Below are 17,853 nucleotides of genomic sequence, written 5' to 3'. Positions count from 1 at the left end.
AATAGCGACTGCAGTGATAACAGATCCATACAAGTGCCTCTTTTTATTCACATTAACAAACAGTGCAGAAACAACAAAGACATTAACAAATAAAGGGAAACATGCAACAGAAAAATATTAAGCTTTATGTTTGAGCCACAGACTACAGCCTCATAACCGTAAAAAGGAAGTCAAACATACAAAAGAAATGATTTAAACCCTCCTGTTTGAAATACATGTTCAGCGTCCCACACGTTCAATTTCTTTTATTTATTTTTACATCTGCTGCTGTTGCTGATGTTTTTGAAATAAACTGGTAAGTGCTTCACAACCTGACATTCAAATCCTTGTTAGCCTTTATCACATGAAAAGAAAAAGGCCCAGATATCTTAAAGTAATTCAGTTTTGGTCGTGTTCCTTTTTTCCTTTTCTTAAAAGAAAAACCTTAAAATGACTTCCATTGGAGTACACACCCTGAATTCAGGCAAAATTTACTTCTCTGGTAAATCCATTTAACTTTCAGATCTCGAGTTCAACTGAAGCAGGTCTGTCATGTGACCGAGGGGTCATTGTGGCTATTCCTGCAGGGTACTGAGATTTTGCTTTGGTTTTAAACCAGCTGCACAGTAGCCGCCTGTAAGTAGCCCTGCAGGAACTGGAGAGCTTCTGCATTCAGACTCGTGCTCAGCATTGAAGGAACCTGCACAGAGGGGGAGGGGGGTACAATGTTTATCAATATGGTTTCCAAAGTGACAATTCTTGGATTCCAAACACATTGAATCAAACCAGAAAAAGAACAAAACTGCCTGCATTTGTGAACTTACCCTTCCAGGGCAGGCAGTAGAAAGCTTGTGCAGTGACTGGGCCAGCAGGATTTTTGGATTGCCAACAGCATCTCCAATTGGGTCGTGCTCCTTCTTCCCGGCAAAGGCCAGCTGTGAGAAGGCAGTCTGATAGCCCGGTGTGTCTTCGATGTCAATGAAGTGCTCATCGTCTGGGATGCTGTCGTCTTCAGGAAGCTCAAAGAAACCGATGAGGGCCTGGAGCAGTGGGGTCCTGAAGAGATACAATAACTCGTCTTTGTTTTACTCAGGACAACAAATAAACATTGGTATCTACTAATATGTAATATTCCCAGCAGCCATCTCCCCAAGGAGGAACAGGAGGAGTGCTGTGGGTTACGTGTGCGTGTTTGTGGTCCCAAATCCTTTAGTGGGACCTTTGCTTACATCCCAGCATCATCTGGCATTTTCCAGAGAACACCTGAAGTGCAAGGAGCCCATTATTTCCCATAGCATCTTCAGACTCATGTGCTCAGTGTGAACTAGGGCTGCCACAATTTGTCGACTAGTCACGATTACGTCAACTATCAAAATCGTCAAAGATTAATTTAATAGTCATCTGAAGCTTTGTAAGATCCTGAAAGATGCAGGAATAAGTAGCAGGATTTAAGAGTGTAATAACTGACTGAAACAGAAGAAGGCAGCACTGCATGTACAAGGATGCCAGCTGCTGTTAAACCCCGAAGAAGAAAAATGAGTCTCCGGTATCGTAGCGTGTCCAAATTCAGGGGCCGCATCTTTTGGAGGCCACATTTGTTGGCCGATTACGTTACAGCAACGCAAGGAAGGCTGTCCAAATTCAAAGACTCCTCCAAATTTGTCTGTCATTTCCAGTTTCCAACAATGGTGGCAGCTACTGAGTTTTAATATTACTCTTTCTTGGTCACAAAATAAACTTTTAACTTATTTTCAGGTGAGAATGTAGCTGTGTGAACTTTAAATATCTGCTTGGTTTATTAAGACACCAGATTTTTGCACAAGTGCTCCGATGTTTTTGGAGACACCTGTTACCCACTAGCTCGATAGCTAGCCGGGGGTTCAAGCCTCACTAGAGCCGGCGAGAACAAACTCCCGGCACATTGTTTTCAGATCCCCGCTCAGATCTTCTGCTACTCAGGTTAAACACTTGGATAACTTAAAAATATTTTTGTTTGGCTTTTGTCAGTATTTTACTGAGAAAATGGTTGGCTGAGATTAAAGTTATAATTTTCACACAGCTGAATAAACAGAAAACAGAGAAGGGATTAAACAGAAGTGTGAGATGGTAGAATATACTCCAGTGTCCTGTTATATTTTAGATAGCAAGGAGCAGACGGCTGAGTTTATTAAACTCCACCGAGACAATCTGCAAATTTCATTAAAGGTTTAATAAACTATCATCTTTTTAGTTAGCACAAACCTTAAACACTTTAACCTGTAAGCTAATGATAGTTACATAAGAGCAGATGCATGCTGGTGCAATAAACTTTACGTTTTATGTCCAGGGGATGCATGATCTGATTAGTCGACTATCAAAATAATTGTTTGTGGCAGCCCTAGTGTGAACCTGCTCTCTTTGCAGATGAAGTGGATTCAGAGCGGTTTATAGTTCCTAACTGGACAAGCTGACGTCCCTGAAGTTTAACTGATTTTGGGTTACTGTAATATAATGATCCACTGTCCACTTCAATCTCAGGCAGTGTAAATGAAAAGTGTGCATTGCTGCTGTGTAAAGTTTTTAAATGTTCGAGCTTCATGTTTTCTTACCAGAGTTTCGTGTACTCCGTGTCCATCATTGCAGGACACTCAGTGAGGATCTTTGTAATGCCAACAGCACAGATCTTTTTCTCGACTGGTCCAGACACCTTCTGAACCTCTGGAATAACAATTTTCTCCAGCACCATACCAAACATTCTGCAACACAAAGTCAGTGAATTTAATACACTTTCAAATCGGTCTTTGGTTTGAAATTAAATTACAGCTACTGGTAACTACTGCACTCTATAATCACACACACTTTGCAATGTCATCACTTCAGTCAACTATAGTTTTAATTTTGCCATAAGCACCAGAGCTAGTGAAGAAACTAAAAGAGGTGCATGATTAATTAAGTTTTGACATAAGTGTTACTTTTAAAATAGATCAGCAAAAATTGTGCGTCTTTGCAGTAAGTTTGAAAGCCATCAAATTAGCTTATCAACAGAACTTGTAGCTTCTTTTGTGCAACTGATGGATCAAACAAGATTTTGTTTTGGGGTTTGTTTGTTTTTTGGAACACTTACTTTGGCTGGATGCTGTCAAAAATCTCCTGAAGTGCTATAGCTCCATATTTGACACAATACAAATTGACAAACACCAGGAAACCTATGAGAGGGGAGATAAAAAGGTTCAGTCGCTGGCACTGCTAGAGCAGATTAAAGCTTGAATGTTGCTAATGGTAATGGTATACTAACTCTTGATGAACTTGGTGGTTTTGGAACCTTGTAGCCTCTGGAAGAGCAAAATGAAGATCTGTTTCCTGTACTGAATGAGTGATTCTCTGGCAAAAGAAAGGGAAAACATTAACAACAGCAAAAACCAAAAACCTAAACATTTTTTGCCAAAGACAACACTTTAGAAATGAACCACTGAGGAGAAGATTTATCAGCTTACGGGGGCATGTGCTCTATGATACTGTTGAGAAGGTAAAATCCTTGATGATCATTGGCCTTGGATGCTATAAGCTTTTGGAAAACTCCAAGCAAGCCAGGCTGAGGAAAAAAGTCGACAAACAATAAGAAAAACATGCCATCTTTTTTGCCGAGTAAGAAAACGAGAATCAGAAGAAAACTTGTATAGTTATTTTACTGATTAGCAATTAAAGTACTCGGTTGAGCTAGATTTTAAATTAGTCATCTTCTGGCCAAAAATAAATAAATATTTTAAAAAAATAACTTGTAAATATAAAATTTAAAAGTATTTGTTCGCGAAATTTCAGTGAAGGAGGAGGAGGAGGTTGTGCCATACTCACTATTTTATCAGCAGCAGACCTAGCAATAGTTTCACCTCCCTTCTCCAGGTAAGCCTGAAGGAGGCGCACCAGAGGGGGGATGTTCCCTGTTCGTTCCCAAAGTACAGGCTGCAGCAAATGAGGGAATAAGGCCATATAGGAGGCGGGAATAGAGTTAGAGTGGATCTCTAGGAGGAGAGACATCACCTGGAACACATATGGAAGAAACTCTGCAAAAGAAGACGGATAAAGATGTTGAGTTGTCCCTAAAGAGGCACCAACTGTGTTTTAACACAATCTACACTTAAATAACTGACGTACCCTGAACATCGTTCTGGAGGATCTCCGTGAAGACGGGGAAGAGTGCTTCCTCAAAACTGCTGACTGTAGCGGGGTTCGCCTTGCAGGTGATGCGGACAGACAGGCACAGGGACTCAAACAGGTAGTGGTTAAAGTGAGGTTTGCTGGGATTCTGAAAGCAGACGAAACATTTTTCAATACTTGATGCGTTTCCCCTCAAAACAAATCTATCTGTATCTATAAGTACTAACAAACATTGTGTTACCTTGCTGACTTGGAGAAGCTTATGAGTGAGCTGACCAATCAGCGTAGGGATGTAGGGAACAATGGACTCCTGCAGCAGGGAGAAGCTGCGCATGATGGCTTTGAAAATGAAACGAAAAAAAATTAACATGCACAATTAGGCTATGTTATTAACTTTGGACTTCGTGTGACAGTGAGTGAGGAGCATTTAGATAACAGGCAAGTCAGGCTCACCTTTCATAATGTATTCATTTTCTGCAGAACCAGGAAAAGCCAATGCCTTGAACAAGTTGTTGAGCAGCTGTTCAGTACAGGGTGCCATCTCTGCAGCAGTGATACTGATAACACACAAAGAAGAAGACTGACTGCACTTTGGAATCCTTTCATCTTACAGTTTAATACTAAATGGATGGAGAAAACGATACTAACGGGTAATATAGCCACTACTAGGCATGAGTGCTCACAACATTACAGGATTAATACACAGTTTTCCTCTTTAATGATTGAGACAACATTCTAATGAGAATAAATGCTCTTTATTGCAAAGGAAAAAATTAAGTTAATATTAAAATTTACTTCACTAACAGGGTTTGACATACATTTGCGGCTATAACAGACCTGTAATTGTACATGTACTCTTCCTCATCACATCTGTTTTTGATACCAAGATGGTGATGGCAGAAACTCTTATTAAGGCTTCAGTACAGACTTCAGAAAACAGTGAGTATTGAGTAGTGAGCTGATAACTAGTCGCTGTAAGCTTTACCTCAGCAAACAATGATCAAAACAGTCCCTAGTTTGACGTTAGTTACCTTTAACTATCACCAAACATGATGCAACACATTAAAATCTGTTCTTTCCTGGCATTGTGCAAACTTACATCCACACCAAAGGCCATGAAAACTGATTAATCTCCCCACAGAATTAGGGTTGACATTTCCAGGATTTTCCCCAAAATGCTCCACCCTAAATGTCCATGACTTTTGCAGGCTTTTTACAACTGTAGAAACTCTGGTGTTACATTTGGGAAATGTAAACCTTCTTATATGCTGATTTTAACATGAAGCTTTATTTCATAGATCAGTCCAACTCATTAACCACTAATTTAAATTTATGTTCTGTATCACTTGTTTGTTTTTAACTCAAGAAATGGCGATGGACAAAATGGGACTATAGAGTCTTGCATTGTGTGTGCACTAAAGATGGCACTGCTTAAAAACAATTGGTGTTATAACCAATTTGCACCAACACAATTTGCAGTGCACTCTTTTCTGCTCCTTTCTCGGGTTAAAAAGCCAAAACATCCCCACAGCAGTCCTCTGACCTCCCTTTGTTCTCGGCGTTTTGAGCCTTGGGCCGTGTCTGCTGGGGTGTCTTCTTTGGTAACACCACTGCTCGAGTTTTAATCAACATTTTTTACTTTCGGTTTTTTCTATTACCCCTCTCACACTTTCAACATACTGGGGCATACAGCTACAGTAACACGTCCTGCTGCCAGATGCTTCTCCTATGTTCTGTGCTGCATGCATCAATTTAACCCAACATGGCTCTATTCCAGCCACATGACTGGTTCAGCATTATTGTCACTATAATTGGCCTTTTGTGTTGCCTATCAAAACATGGATGGAAAGAAGTTCCATTAACTTTGCCTTACATGTCTATCAAAGATGATAATTATTATTCATGTGTTACAATATTATTTGATACTTACAGTGTTGTGTTGTTGGGTCCCCTCATAGTGAACAGTCTCTCCAAAGCATGTGCAGCATAAGTGTGCTCCACTGTGCTCTCTGCCTGCAGGTGAGTTATTAGTAGAGGGACTGCCTGCAGCAGCTGCTCTTTAGGAAGCTAAAGACAAAAAAAAAAAAAAAAAAGATAGAAGCACTCTCTGTATTGGATTTTTTTTTTCTGAAACTGAGCTGGTCATTGGGGAGGAAAAAAAGCAGGAAGTCATACCTGGCTTCTGAAGATCATGACATACTTGATGGCATCAGCCTTCAGCACTGGGAACTCATTAACTACAATGAAAATGACATGAAGAAAATTCACATTTTCGTTTGTAAATGGCAGAACATTTACACAATATCTCAAAATCTTTAGGATCTCAAAATGAATAGTATCTCTATCATCCAGCTGGTTACAGAGGAATAAATGTGAAGAAACTGCTGTATCGCACAGGCATTGGCACATTAAGATGTGAAGTATTAGCAGTTTTCTTACCATTGGGGGATTTTAAATCAGGGAGAATGTGGTTCACAAAGAACTCTGTCAGATTCACCAGTTCGTTGGCTTGTGTTATTCCATGCTGTTTGGATAAGATAAAGGATTTCACATTTAACACAAATGTTTTAGCAGTTACATATGATATACATCAAATTCAATAACTTTGGAGTGCGTATGTCAACCACACCTTTTGTGTCTGGGCTTTCGATGCCAGCGATGTGACCAAATAGATGGCAGCATCCTTGTGTTTCCAGTTCTCCCGAGGTGTCTTGGCGTACTCGGCCAGCATCGAGTTCACGTAGCCGGAGAAGATTGCTGTGACTGGTCCCTCAAAAAATTTACAAAGTCCTCTCACCAAATCACACGCAGCCCTACGGCGAGTGTCAATGTCTGAGAAAGGATGGCAAAATAGGATTATCATCAAACATTTTGATAAAATGTTTTATAACAACTATATAACATCATTATACCTTTTTAAGATCATTTTAAATTAAGTAAAAAGCAAAACTTTTTTCATTCAAATTTAATTTAAGAGATGGTGATGCATTTTTACCAGATCCCTCCAGGTCTCTTCGGATGTACTCCTCTGAGTTATCTTCAAAGGCCTCCTCATCCGCACCTAATCCGACATTAAATGTCAATCTGGTCAGTGACACTCAGCACATAAGCATGTGTGTATCCAAGCAAGCAGCGCCCTGAATCTCTAAGCACTTCCAGGTGTAATTTGATGGCTTACTTCTGAACTCCATGTTGGGCACAATGACCTTCTCACAAATGCTTGTGAGTGTATTCTGGTCCTCAAACAGATGCTTATAGTGTGGCCTTTCACAGACCGATGCCAAGAACTGGATAGCATTGCTTACGAGCTGCAACAAAGACAAGGTGAACTGTAAGTATGGGCTAAGTGAACTTCAAAAATAACAGAAACACAGTCAGGTCTCACTGTTCTCACCAGGTCATATTTGACTTCCTGGCCAGTAGAAACTAGAAGGTTCCAGATTGCAGTAACAAAGCGTGGCAGGTATGGCTGAAATTCCTCATCGTACTTCTGAGCATAAAGAGCCGCATTGTCACAGATCTGAGACTTCAGCAGCTCCAGGAGACCTGCCTCCTCCTCATCCTGGGAGACGCACACAAATGTCAGAAACACTTTTGCAATAAGTGATTAAACTATGTTGCAGTAAATGTAAAGGAGAAGATAACTCACATCTGTTTGTAAAAGTTTATTATCCAAAGTCAGTAGGCCATGGAAATTGGTCATCCAGGTTTCCATATGGTCTTCAAAAAACTCTGGAAGGTCCTGTGTGACACGGCAGAGTTTACTTGCAGTGCACATGAATAAATTCCTAAACAGACTGAAGCTAACCAGATGTTACTGGCAACATAGTAGTGCTACCTTTTTTGTAACTATCCTGACTTATCAATAATTACTATACAACTACATTAATTTTTTTTTTTTTTAAATATTATTATTTCAAAGAACTGACCTGAAAGTTAAGACTGTAGAAAAGCTTGGCGATAAGTGTGAGTGATGAGAAGAGGACCTTCAAGGCATTGACATCTGTAGCATGAGTTTGACACAGCTCGATTGTGGCCTGCAATAAAGACAGATGTATTCCTAAACCTTGTTTAAAAGTTTTATTTTGTTAGGTGTTACATAACATTTGGTTTAATTGTGATAACAAACCTTGAATAGTTCAGTCAGAGGTAGCGCAAACGTGTCCAGAACCAGTTTTATCTCAGACCAAAGCTCATTTGACTTGAACTCATGGCGATACCTTAAAAAGAAGAAAAGGTGCAGAACACATTAAATTGTTTTATGAAAACAGATTCATAAAAGATTTTAAAATCACTGAGAAGAGAGTTCTACCTCTTGAAGAGTGAATGTGCAGTGCGCAGCACACCGTTGATGATGTGGAAATCTCCACTTCTGAAGCGAGTCACCATCTCTGTTAGAAGGTCTGGCCATTTTTGTGGAAAGTCTTCACGTCCTATGATGCTGATGGCATCACTTAACTGTGAAGACAGATTGGACACATGAGTAGGAGTGAATTTATGGATATTCTTCCTTTGCTTTAAAGTACACCTTTTAGGGACAATGGCGTGTTGGGACGCACCTGTTTCTGTATCTGTTCCGGGCTGCTCAGCATCAAATTTACAATGTTTGCTTTTATTGCCGTTCGGTCAGGATCAGAGATTTTGTTGGGTTCATCTTCAACCTGTGAGTAAACAAACCACAGAATTAGGCCAGCATAAACAAACCTGCTCACAGGTGTTAAATTGTATTACACACAAACTTTTCGAGAACCTCAGCAGACACATGACAAAATCAAAACAATTATTAATGGAATAAAGAGGAAAAAAATCTTAATCTAGATCACTACAACCGATCAGCTTTATACTGTGCTGTTAAAGTGCTGAATACACTGCCTATGTAGTGCCATGCCGGTGTAAATGAATGGCAATGCATTTTTAACTGCCCCCACCCCTGGACTGCGAAGCTGAAGGGCTTATGCCACACTGCTAACACTGAGGTATTTTATGTGCATGGGAGAGACAAAGGAGACTGTTTCTTTCAGTTTAGCAAGCAGATAACAAAAGTGAACTCTAACAATTTCAAATGGACCTGGGTTCAATGATAACACAGTGTATTTCTATTCAAAGATATTAAACATGTGCAGAGAAAAACACTTTCAATCAGGCTGTTATTCAGCAAGACTCACAATTCTCCAGTTTCTCTTTATATAATTTTTGAATGTCACAGCAGCACAGACGCGGATCACGTTGTCCTGGGACTTCTCCAGCAACGTGAGAAGTAACAGTGGATAGTTCTGGTTTCCTTCTACAGATTCAAGAAACTTTTCAGCTGTAAGGGAGGAAAAAAAATGTTGTAAAGGAAGTATTAGAGCAAATATTAGAGTAAATGAAGTAAATAAATTATTCATAGCTCAATAAATAAGTGAACAACAACATTCATTGTAAACTCCTTTTTGATATGCAAGCTGTCATTATAGTGTATTACCAGGACGTCTGACTGTTGGATCTGGGTCGAGGGTTTTTCTTAGGAACTGAGTCAGGGTCTGTAGGTTCGCATCATTCAGCTCCATGATCAAAACTACAAGGGAGTGGAAAAAAGACTGAAAGAGTAAATTACTGAAAAACAAAAAGTGCGTTGCAAGAGACTAAATGCAGTACCTCATATAGGTTGACAACATGTAACGATCTAACTAAATCTACAACATTTTTAGCAATGCCTTAAAACCTGTGCATTGTTTCCAGCAAAATAACATAAAAGTTCCCATGTGCATACGTAATTTGACTTGGTTTGATTGAAAGCCGTTTCATTGCTCTAACAACCCAACTTAACTCTTGACTCCTAAGTTTACAGTGTGTCTGCTAGGCTAAATCATTCATGCATTCATTTTAGCCTGGTAGCAGCTAAGCACTATAGACTGCCAATGCCAGATTGAGGTAATGTAGCCATAATTTGGCACCGCTGCTGACTCCAGATCGGTTTATGCGGCGTAGCTTCTGAGCTAGCAGGCTAAAGGCTGTCTAGTCTCCTGTGAGTTTTAATATAAGCACATGGCCGTCGCAGATTCGCATGTATTGGACAGTATGCAAGGTCTTAAACCATTTCATCACTGTCCCGAACAAAGCAAAAAGGGGAAAAAAAGCATATTCAAAGCAAGATGGAAAGCAGGATCTCGATTCCAGTGAATAGACTGATCCAGCAGCCGGTCCTGTCCAAGTCATCCAGCTACAGTTAGCACTAGCTTGCTAATGTGTTTGCTGCTAACCATAAAGTTAGCTAATTTCCGAACAATATGAATTTCCTCTTAAGTTATTGAACCGTAACAAATGTCAGACACTGAATTAACTGTCACTGAATACCACAACTGTTAAAGCAGTGGGACGCCTTACCGTGATAGTTAGTTTAATTTAGGATGGGATGGAGAGCCACCACAAGTCGTACAGACGTACCGCTTCCCGAGCCAGCTTTCAAATACCTTGAGTAAAAGGAACTGCGCGGTTAGAGTACTGCGCAAGCGCAGATGTCACGCCAACGTCGTAAGGCACGCCCCTTGTCTAGGTTTAAGTGTAGCAGCACTAAACGGTTATTTACAATGTTCCTGTTGAGGTGGAAGTCGGGGTGGGTTTAAAAAAAAATCCATTTTGGCTTGAATAACGCAACATACATTCATTAAATCCTAAATCTATTTTTAAATATAAATGTATTATGCCAGAAATGCCTGAATTCCAACAACCACCAAACAGCTAAAACAACAAATAAGAGCAGGTAAACGGATTCCGCAAAAAGATATAAACACAATACGCGGACCCGACACATCAGTGAGATGTAGGCTGTCACTCGATGGCACGTAGGCTACTGACATGCCGTCGGGGTTGGAAGCCTCATTCTGATGCTCCAACAAAAGTTCACTGAATCAGAAGCAAAAGAAGATCAAAACTACGCTTCACATTTGATAAATATCGTCATTAATCCCCTCTTACTTTTGCTGTTTTGCTTCCACCACGATAAAATCACACTTCCTGCACATCTCTCTCTCTCTCTCTCTCTCTCTCTCTCTCTTGGTATACTTCAAGATATAGTTTCCCATCTCAAAGTGTCAGTACCGATAAATGAATCAGAATTATAGTATTTCTGACTGACTCAAAACTGAATCGAATCGAGTGGATTTTAGGATGGAATTGGACCTTGTGAATCGGAATCGAATCGATTATAGAAACCAGTGACAAAACCCGGCACTAATTAAATGTATGTGTTACATTTTTAAAATTTGAAAACAAATTTAAGGCCACAAACATAAGATGAAGTAGACTGAACACGATTTTTTATCAATTTGTTTAAGTAAGTCACCACTACTTTTTATTCAGAAAGCTGATGTGAGTTGTCTTAAATTTGAAAAACTAAGTTGGAAATTTTGTTTCCCAGTGGGAAGGATAAATGGTTTGAAAATGCCATATCACTGCTTTCCTCCTCCCTCGCACAGATCAGTCTGTATGTTCATGGCGCCCACATATTTTTCTGGAATGTGTTGTGCAAACCTGGGTTCAGCTGGAGAAGCTTCAGCTGAAGAGATTATTGTTGGCATTGCTGTGATTCTTTGCGTGATACACTGATTTGCTGAGTAAATGTTTACTCTTATTCAAACTGTTTTGTGCCTTCTTTCAGTTTAACACCAGGTTTATAAACAGCTTGCTAGCTAGTGTTAGTCTAGCTTCGGCTCATGTTACTTAAAGATTAACCCCACAGCTTTAAAAACCTCATATAAAAATCCTTCCGTGAAATTTTCTATTGATTGTTTGAAATAGAAAAGTCAGCAGCTACTTGATAAGAGGGCAGACAAAGCTTTTCGGAAGGTGCAGCTGTTAGGGCTGGGGGCTTTTTTTCAATGAACTTTTATAACATATGAACTTTATATTCTTAACTCCTGTATTATTTTAATGCTTTGTGGGTGCTTTTGAACATCACTATTAATGTCAAATCTAGCCTTTCTTTAGCAACAGAAGCATACTGTTTTTACATTCAACAAACATTTCTGTTTAATTACATTTTAACCAACAACAACAACAATAATAATAATAATAGTATTTGTTTTGTTAAAAATGTGTTTCGATACAAGTTTTGTTGTGAAAGTCCAAAGCCATAAATCAGATCAATGGCCTGTTAATTGGTTAAAGTCTAAATTGGCTTTATAGTTGAAAATAAAGTAATTTAGCTCATCCTTCCAAACAAATAATTGAATTCCACAGTTGAAACATTTTGCTGTTGCCTTTGTGCCTATAAACACTGCCATATGTTTGGTCATTGTGCTTATTAGAAACGTTATATATTAGAAGTTAGCTTTTGACAAGGATGTAATGATTATATTTAAATTAGGTGGTCTTTTTTTAAAACACATATCTCTTTAGGTCTAAACAGTGGCAATACCACACATTCAGACACAGTAGTTGATGGTGTTTTTAATATTATATGTGATTGTCTAATTTGGATGTATGAGGTCTGCATTGACCTTCTGTGTTGTAAATTATAACGGCTGCACAGCCATTAAGGATTAAATCAGCTTCTAAATAATTTTATGGTTTTTCTCCCTCTGCTTGCTTCTTACTGTCTTGGAGGGTCGGGACCAGCACTCCCCACATTACATCAAACTCTTACAAGTCTAGAAAAGGAGCTGTTGAACAGAAAGACATCAACTGAGTGGTAAAAATGTTGGTTTTCCAAAATATTCGTAATCGTCAGTGACATTTATATTAATCAGGCTGAACTTTAGTCATACTTTAGATCAGTGGTTCTCAAACTTTTTACATCATTCCCCACATGGCAGGAAGAAATGTTTTCACACCCCATGCAAACAAACGAATGACAGAAAATCCTAGTTGCATCTTTATTTAGATAGCAAACTCATTCACAATGAATTCTTCAGTAATTTTTGTTTTAAATGAACAACTTTCATTTCAAACAACTATTTGTGACTTTTGTCACTAGACTGCTTCATTAGTCTGCACCACAGAATGCACAGAATGTGAACTTTGCCAGGAACGCAAAAATAAAGTTCAGTTTTAGTCTTATTAAAAAGGAAATCCAGAAACCTGCGAACAGAGATGAAAAAATATAATTTAGTAAGAGCTTAATACTTTTCATTCTTAGTAGCTGCAGTGTGCCTGTTTTTCACTGCAGAGCTTTTCAAAACGTGGTTGCAGGCTTGATACTGCCACTCTCGAATCATGTTTAATGTTCAGCTTGGATCTATGCTTTGTTTTCAGTGAGACAACAGCAGAAAACCCCATCTCACAGAGATAGGACATGGCAAACAGAAGCAGAATGTCCACAGCTCTGTCCTATGAGTGGAAACAAAACCAAAAACAAAGCACCAGAAGCACACCGGCCAAAAACAACAAGGGCACAAGAGTCCGAGACCCAGCTTCAGGAGGGCGACCATGAACCCAGCAGAACAGGAGCGAATGGCGAAGCGGTTCAGGCGGCCGCCCCGGAGGTCGACAGCAAAACAAAACAGAGGACAAAAGTTCGGGAGGCCGACCAGGAGGCCAACGGTCCAGCAGTCCAAAATCCCGGAGTTCCGGGGGCCGACCCGAAGGTCGAGAGCACAGCAGGTCAGAGATCAAAAGGTCAGGGGGCCGACCAGGAGGCCAACGGTCCAGCAGGCCAAAACCCATGAGTTCCGGGGGCCGACCCGGAGGCCGAGAGCACAGCAGGCCAGAGATCAAAAGTTCAGGGGGCCGACCCGGACGGCAATGATGTCCAGCAGACGGCCCGGAAAGCGGCCGGCGATCCCGAGGGGCAAAATGAGGCTTGGGCGATAGCAACACAACCGCAGAACCAGGCGAGGCTGACACAGAAACTGAGGCCGAAGCTGGACCAGGCGGAGGCGAAGCAAGAACAAAAGCCAAGGCTGGAACTGACGATAGCGACACAGGCGCCGAGGCCGAAGCCGGGTCAGGCGAACCAGAAGCAGAAGCCGAGGCCGGACCAGGCGAGGCAGCAGCAGGGGCTGGACCAGGCGAGGCAGCAGCAGGGGCCGGACCAGGCGAGGCAGCAACTGAGACTAAGGCCGGACCAGGCGAAGCACAGGCCGAAGCTGGACCTGGCGAAGCACAGGCCGAAGCTGGACCTGGCGAAGCACAGGCCGAAGCTGGCGAGGATGATGAAGCTGCGGCAGGAGAGGATGATGAAGCTGCGGCAGGAGAGGATGATGAAGCTACGGCAGGAGAGGATGATGAAGCTGCGGCAGGAGGCTGGACGGGCTCCTTGGGCCCTCCAGCTGACGAGGCAGGAGGCTGGACGGGCTCCTTGGGCCCTCCAGCTGACGAGGCAGGAGGCTGGACGGGCTCCTTGGGCCCTCCAGCTGATGAGGCAGGAGGCTGTGTAAGTTGCAGCCACACACAGTCTATAGTGGGCGACATGAGTTTGTATGAGTTCTCAGACTGAGGTGTGGCAGAACCAGGTGAGGCGTCGTCCTCAGGTTGAGGCGCAGAAGCAGCAAGCGGTAGCGCGGCAGGTGGTGGTCCTGCAGGCGGCGGCACGGGAGCCGCAGGTGGTGGCGCTGCAACCACAGGTGGTGGCTGGGCGGGCTCCTCGGGCCCCCCAGCTGACGTGGTAGGAGGTTGTGTAAATTGAAGCCACACACAGTCTAAAGTGGGTGGAATGAGTTTATACAAGTCCTCAGACTGAGGTATAGCAGAACTAGGCGAGGTGTCGTCCTCAGGCTTAGTCGCAAAAGCAGCAGGCAGTAGCGCAGCAGGTGGTGGTCCTGCAGGTGGCGATACGGCAGCCGCAAGTGATGAAGCAGAAGGTGGCCGGACGGGCCCCTCGGGCCCTCCAGCAGACGAAACATGAAGCTGGCTGGGTTCTCCTGAACCTCCAGCAGACGAAGCATAAAACTGGCTGGGTTCTCCCAAACCTCCAGCAAACGAGACGTGAGGCCGGACGGGCTCCCCGGGCCCTCCAGCTGACACTGAAATAGGCTGCACAAGCTGCACCTCCGTCTCCGGCTCCAAACCGGCCTGGATAGCAGTCCCACAGCAACTTAGCTGAGCCTGATGGCTAGCATTTCCAGTGAAAACAGTCTCATCATAGCTGGGCTCATGACCCGGAAAGGCAGTGTCCGTTCCAATAATCTCCGGAGAAAAAACATGAGCCAAGATATAGTCACTCACTTGTGTTCGTGGTGTGGAGCGTCGATGGCGCGCACGCCGCTTTTTCTTGAAAGTGGAAGACGGCGGTGCAATAGGCGGAAGTCCCTGGTAACTCCGAGGTCCCCCGAGAGCCAGTCGAGAACCCCGGAAAGAGGGCTCATGCTCCGGAATGAGCCATGGCTTCCACCGGAGCTCCTCCTCCAATAGAGCGCAGTATATCGACTGACGCTCGTCGTGATCTAAATCAACGGTGTCCAGCGCTTCCTCGCGCTGGACCGTGGCAGGAGTATGGCGAGACTGTGATGAGGGCGTGGAAACTGGTGAGCTGAGAGGTGGTGACGCTGTGGCGAATCTCAGCGAACCGACACGAACACACTCAGGTTCCGGAGGCAGCAATGGAGATGACTGATTGTGGGGTTGTTGTGACTGGTGGGTGCTGGAAGCCATTTCCTGACTCGACAGTTCCTGGGCCTGCAGCATCTCCTTTATCCTGGTAAAGGCAGCAACTATGGCAGGTGAGTCCGGGAGCTGGAGAAGGCGGGGATCCCTCTCCATAATAGCTTCAGCAACGTTAACCATCACCAGCTTGCTCTTCAAATCGGGCGCTGTAAAGATGCGGTCGAGGATCGCTTGGATACGAGCCGTCTCCTCCAGACACTCGACGAGAGCTGCATCCGCTGGGTCCATACTGGTCGGGTCGTTCTGTCACGGCGGGGTGCGCCGATGTGTGTGGAAACAGGACCCAAAAGCAGATGATGACGAGTAGTTGAAAGTTTGAGCAGAAAAGTGATCCTTTATTAGATGACGGCAGGAGTAAACCAGGAAACCAAAGTAAACTGACAAAACACTAAGAAACAAAACACTAAACGGTACTGAGACCAAAACCTAAACTATGACTGTGATGGAAAATAACCAGCAAATACTATGACTAAGACTAATGATGAATAACAGATGAAAACCATAACTAAGACCGAGGTCAAAATAAACAGAACCAGGCTAGAACTAGGGCAGAATAAACAGACGACCCGACAATGGCATGAAGAAAACAAAAGGCTTAAATACAGACATGAGGTGATCAGGGGAAGTGGAAACATATGGGGGAACAGCTGACAGCCATAAACCTAATGACAGGACCAGGAGAGAAAAGCTAAATACAATTAACAGAGAACACATGACATTGTCAGAATAAAACAGGAAATACTAAAACTAAACATGACAACACAACTTAACAGACCTAATACGTGATGAATAAATACCAAACCCCAAAACATAGAAAACCCAGGAACAATAACCAATAACTGCCTAAACTAAAAGCAAAATAACAAATAACACAAAAACTAATAACATATCAAAAAATACAAAGAAAACTCAGAGTGCTGGGTCGGAGACCCAGCCTGTGACACATTAAGCTTTTTAAGTATATCGATGAGATAGGCCAGCTTCATCAGAAAGACTTCATCATTAAACTGGCTTGCAACTTCATGCATGCCTTCCTCCTATAAAATCATCAGAATTTCCTCTCTGAGCTCAAAGACTCGTGTCAACACTTTACCTCACTAAAGCCACCTTGCCTCACTGTGAAACAAAACAGCTACATGCTCAGCTCCAATGTCTTCACAAAGTACGGTAAACTGTTGTGCGCTGAGGGGTCTTGTTTTCATGAAATTCACCACAGCAACAACGTTGCTTAAAACAGTCTTGAGTTCGGGGTTAATCTGCCTCGATGCGAGGGGTTCTCTGTGTACCAGGAAGCGTGTCCATTGCGCATTTGGTGAGACTTTTTTGATAAGTGCGCGCAACCCCTTCTTTTTCCCTGCCATAGTTTGTCCACCATCCATGCAAATTCTCACACAGTTGTCCGATTGAAGGTCATGTTCTGTAAGATAACAGTCAAGAAGCTTGAAGAGCTCATCAGCTGTCACTCTACTTGAGACATACTTGCAAAAAAGCAAATCCTCACACAGAGACTCTGACATGACAAAGCACACATAAGCAATTAACAGACAGTCTTTGTTGCTGTCTGTAGCCTACTTGTAATGCAAAAAGTCTGTCCTTCAGCGCATCAATGAGTTGTTCTTCAGTGTCACATGAAATATCACATAAACAAACAACAAAATCGCCAATGAGCAAGCACTTGGCAACAGTGGGGAGGAAAAACTCCTTTTTAACGGGGAGAAACCTCCGACAGAACCAGGCTCAGGAAGGGGTGGCCACCTGTCGGGACCGAGTGGAGTTAAAATATTCAATGACATTATATAAACATTATATACACATTTTTTTTAAATAAAGCCTTTAAACTCTCAGTGCCCCCTCCTTCTGAAAGGGACTGCTTACAGAGCAGGTATGAATGGTGCCTGAGTAGACATACACAACTCACAACTTCCTGGCTCTCATGACTCCTCTGCAGAGGGTTTCCCTAAGAAGTGGTGGCCTCGTGGGGGGTGTTGGGGAACGGGGAGCTGTGCCTCACTGCCCTTCCCCTCTCAGAGAAACCCTTCTACAGAGGAGTGGACAGAGCCAGGAGCTTGTGAGCAGTGTATGTCCTGGTGAGCCTCCACCTTTTACAGGTGGGTGCAGCCTGGACTGCCTAGAGACAGACCAGACCAGCTGCACCAC

At 42.6% G+C, this 17,853-nt stretch overlaps 1 protein-coding gene across 1 annotated transcript; it reads right to left on the bottom strand.

Moving 5' to 3' along the window:
- Positions 1 to 24: 24 nt before the first annotated feature.
- On the bottom strand, positions 25 to 10,619 carry cse1l (CSE1 chromosome segregation 1-like (yeast)). Its single transcript, XM_080301876.1, has 25 exons — positions 10,480 to 10,619; positions 9,578 to 9,670; positions 9,279 to 9,421; positions 8,673 to 8,774; positions 8,426 to 8,571; positions 8,243 to 8,333; positions 8,043 to 8,150; positions 7,763 to 7,855; positions 7,508 to 7,675; positions 7,292 to 7,421; positions 7,109 to 7,174; positions 6,743 to 6,945; positions 6,553 to 6,637; positions 6,289 to 6,350; positions 6,044 to 6,180; positions 4,567 to 4,670; positions 4,355 to 4,452; positions 4,111 to 4,261; positions 3,811 to 4,019; positions 3,453 to 3,550; positions 3,254 to 3,339; positions 3,083 to 3,164; positions 2,568 to 2,714; positions 804 to 1,035; positions 25 to 679 (listed from the first exon to the last, which is right to left on the bottom strand). The coding sequence occupies exons 2-25, from the start codon at positions 9,660 to 9,662 to the stop codon at positions 590 to 592; spliced, it is 2,916 nt and encodes a 971-aa protein (XP_080158002.1). The 5' UTR covers positions 9,663 to 9,670; positions 10,480 to 10,619; the 3' UTR covers positions 25 to 589.
- Positions 10,620 to 17,853: the final 7,234 nt, after the last annotated feature.

This window comes from Astatotilapia calliptera, chromosome 5, assembly GCF_964374335.1.
Source record: "Astatotilapia calliptera chromosome 5, fAstCal68.1, whole genome shotgun sequence".
Lineage (NCBI taxonomy): Eukaryota > Metazoa > Chordata > Actinopteri > Cichliformes > Cichlidae > Astatotilapia > Astatotilapia calliptera.
This window is presented reverse-complemented; position numbering and strand designations above follow the sequence as displayed.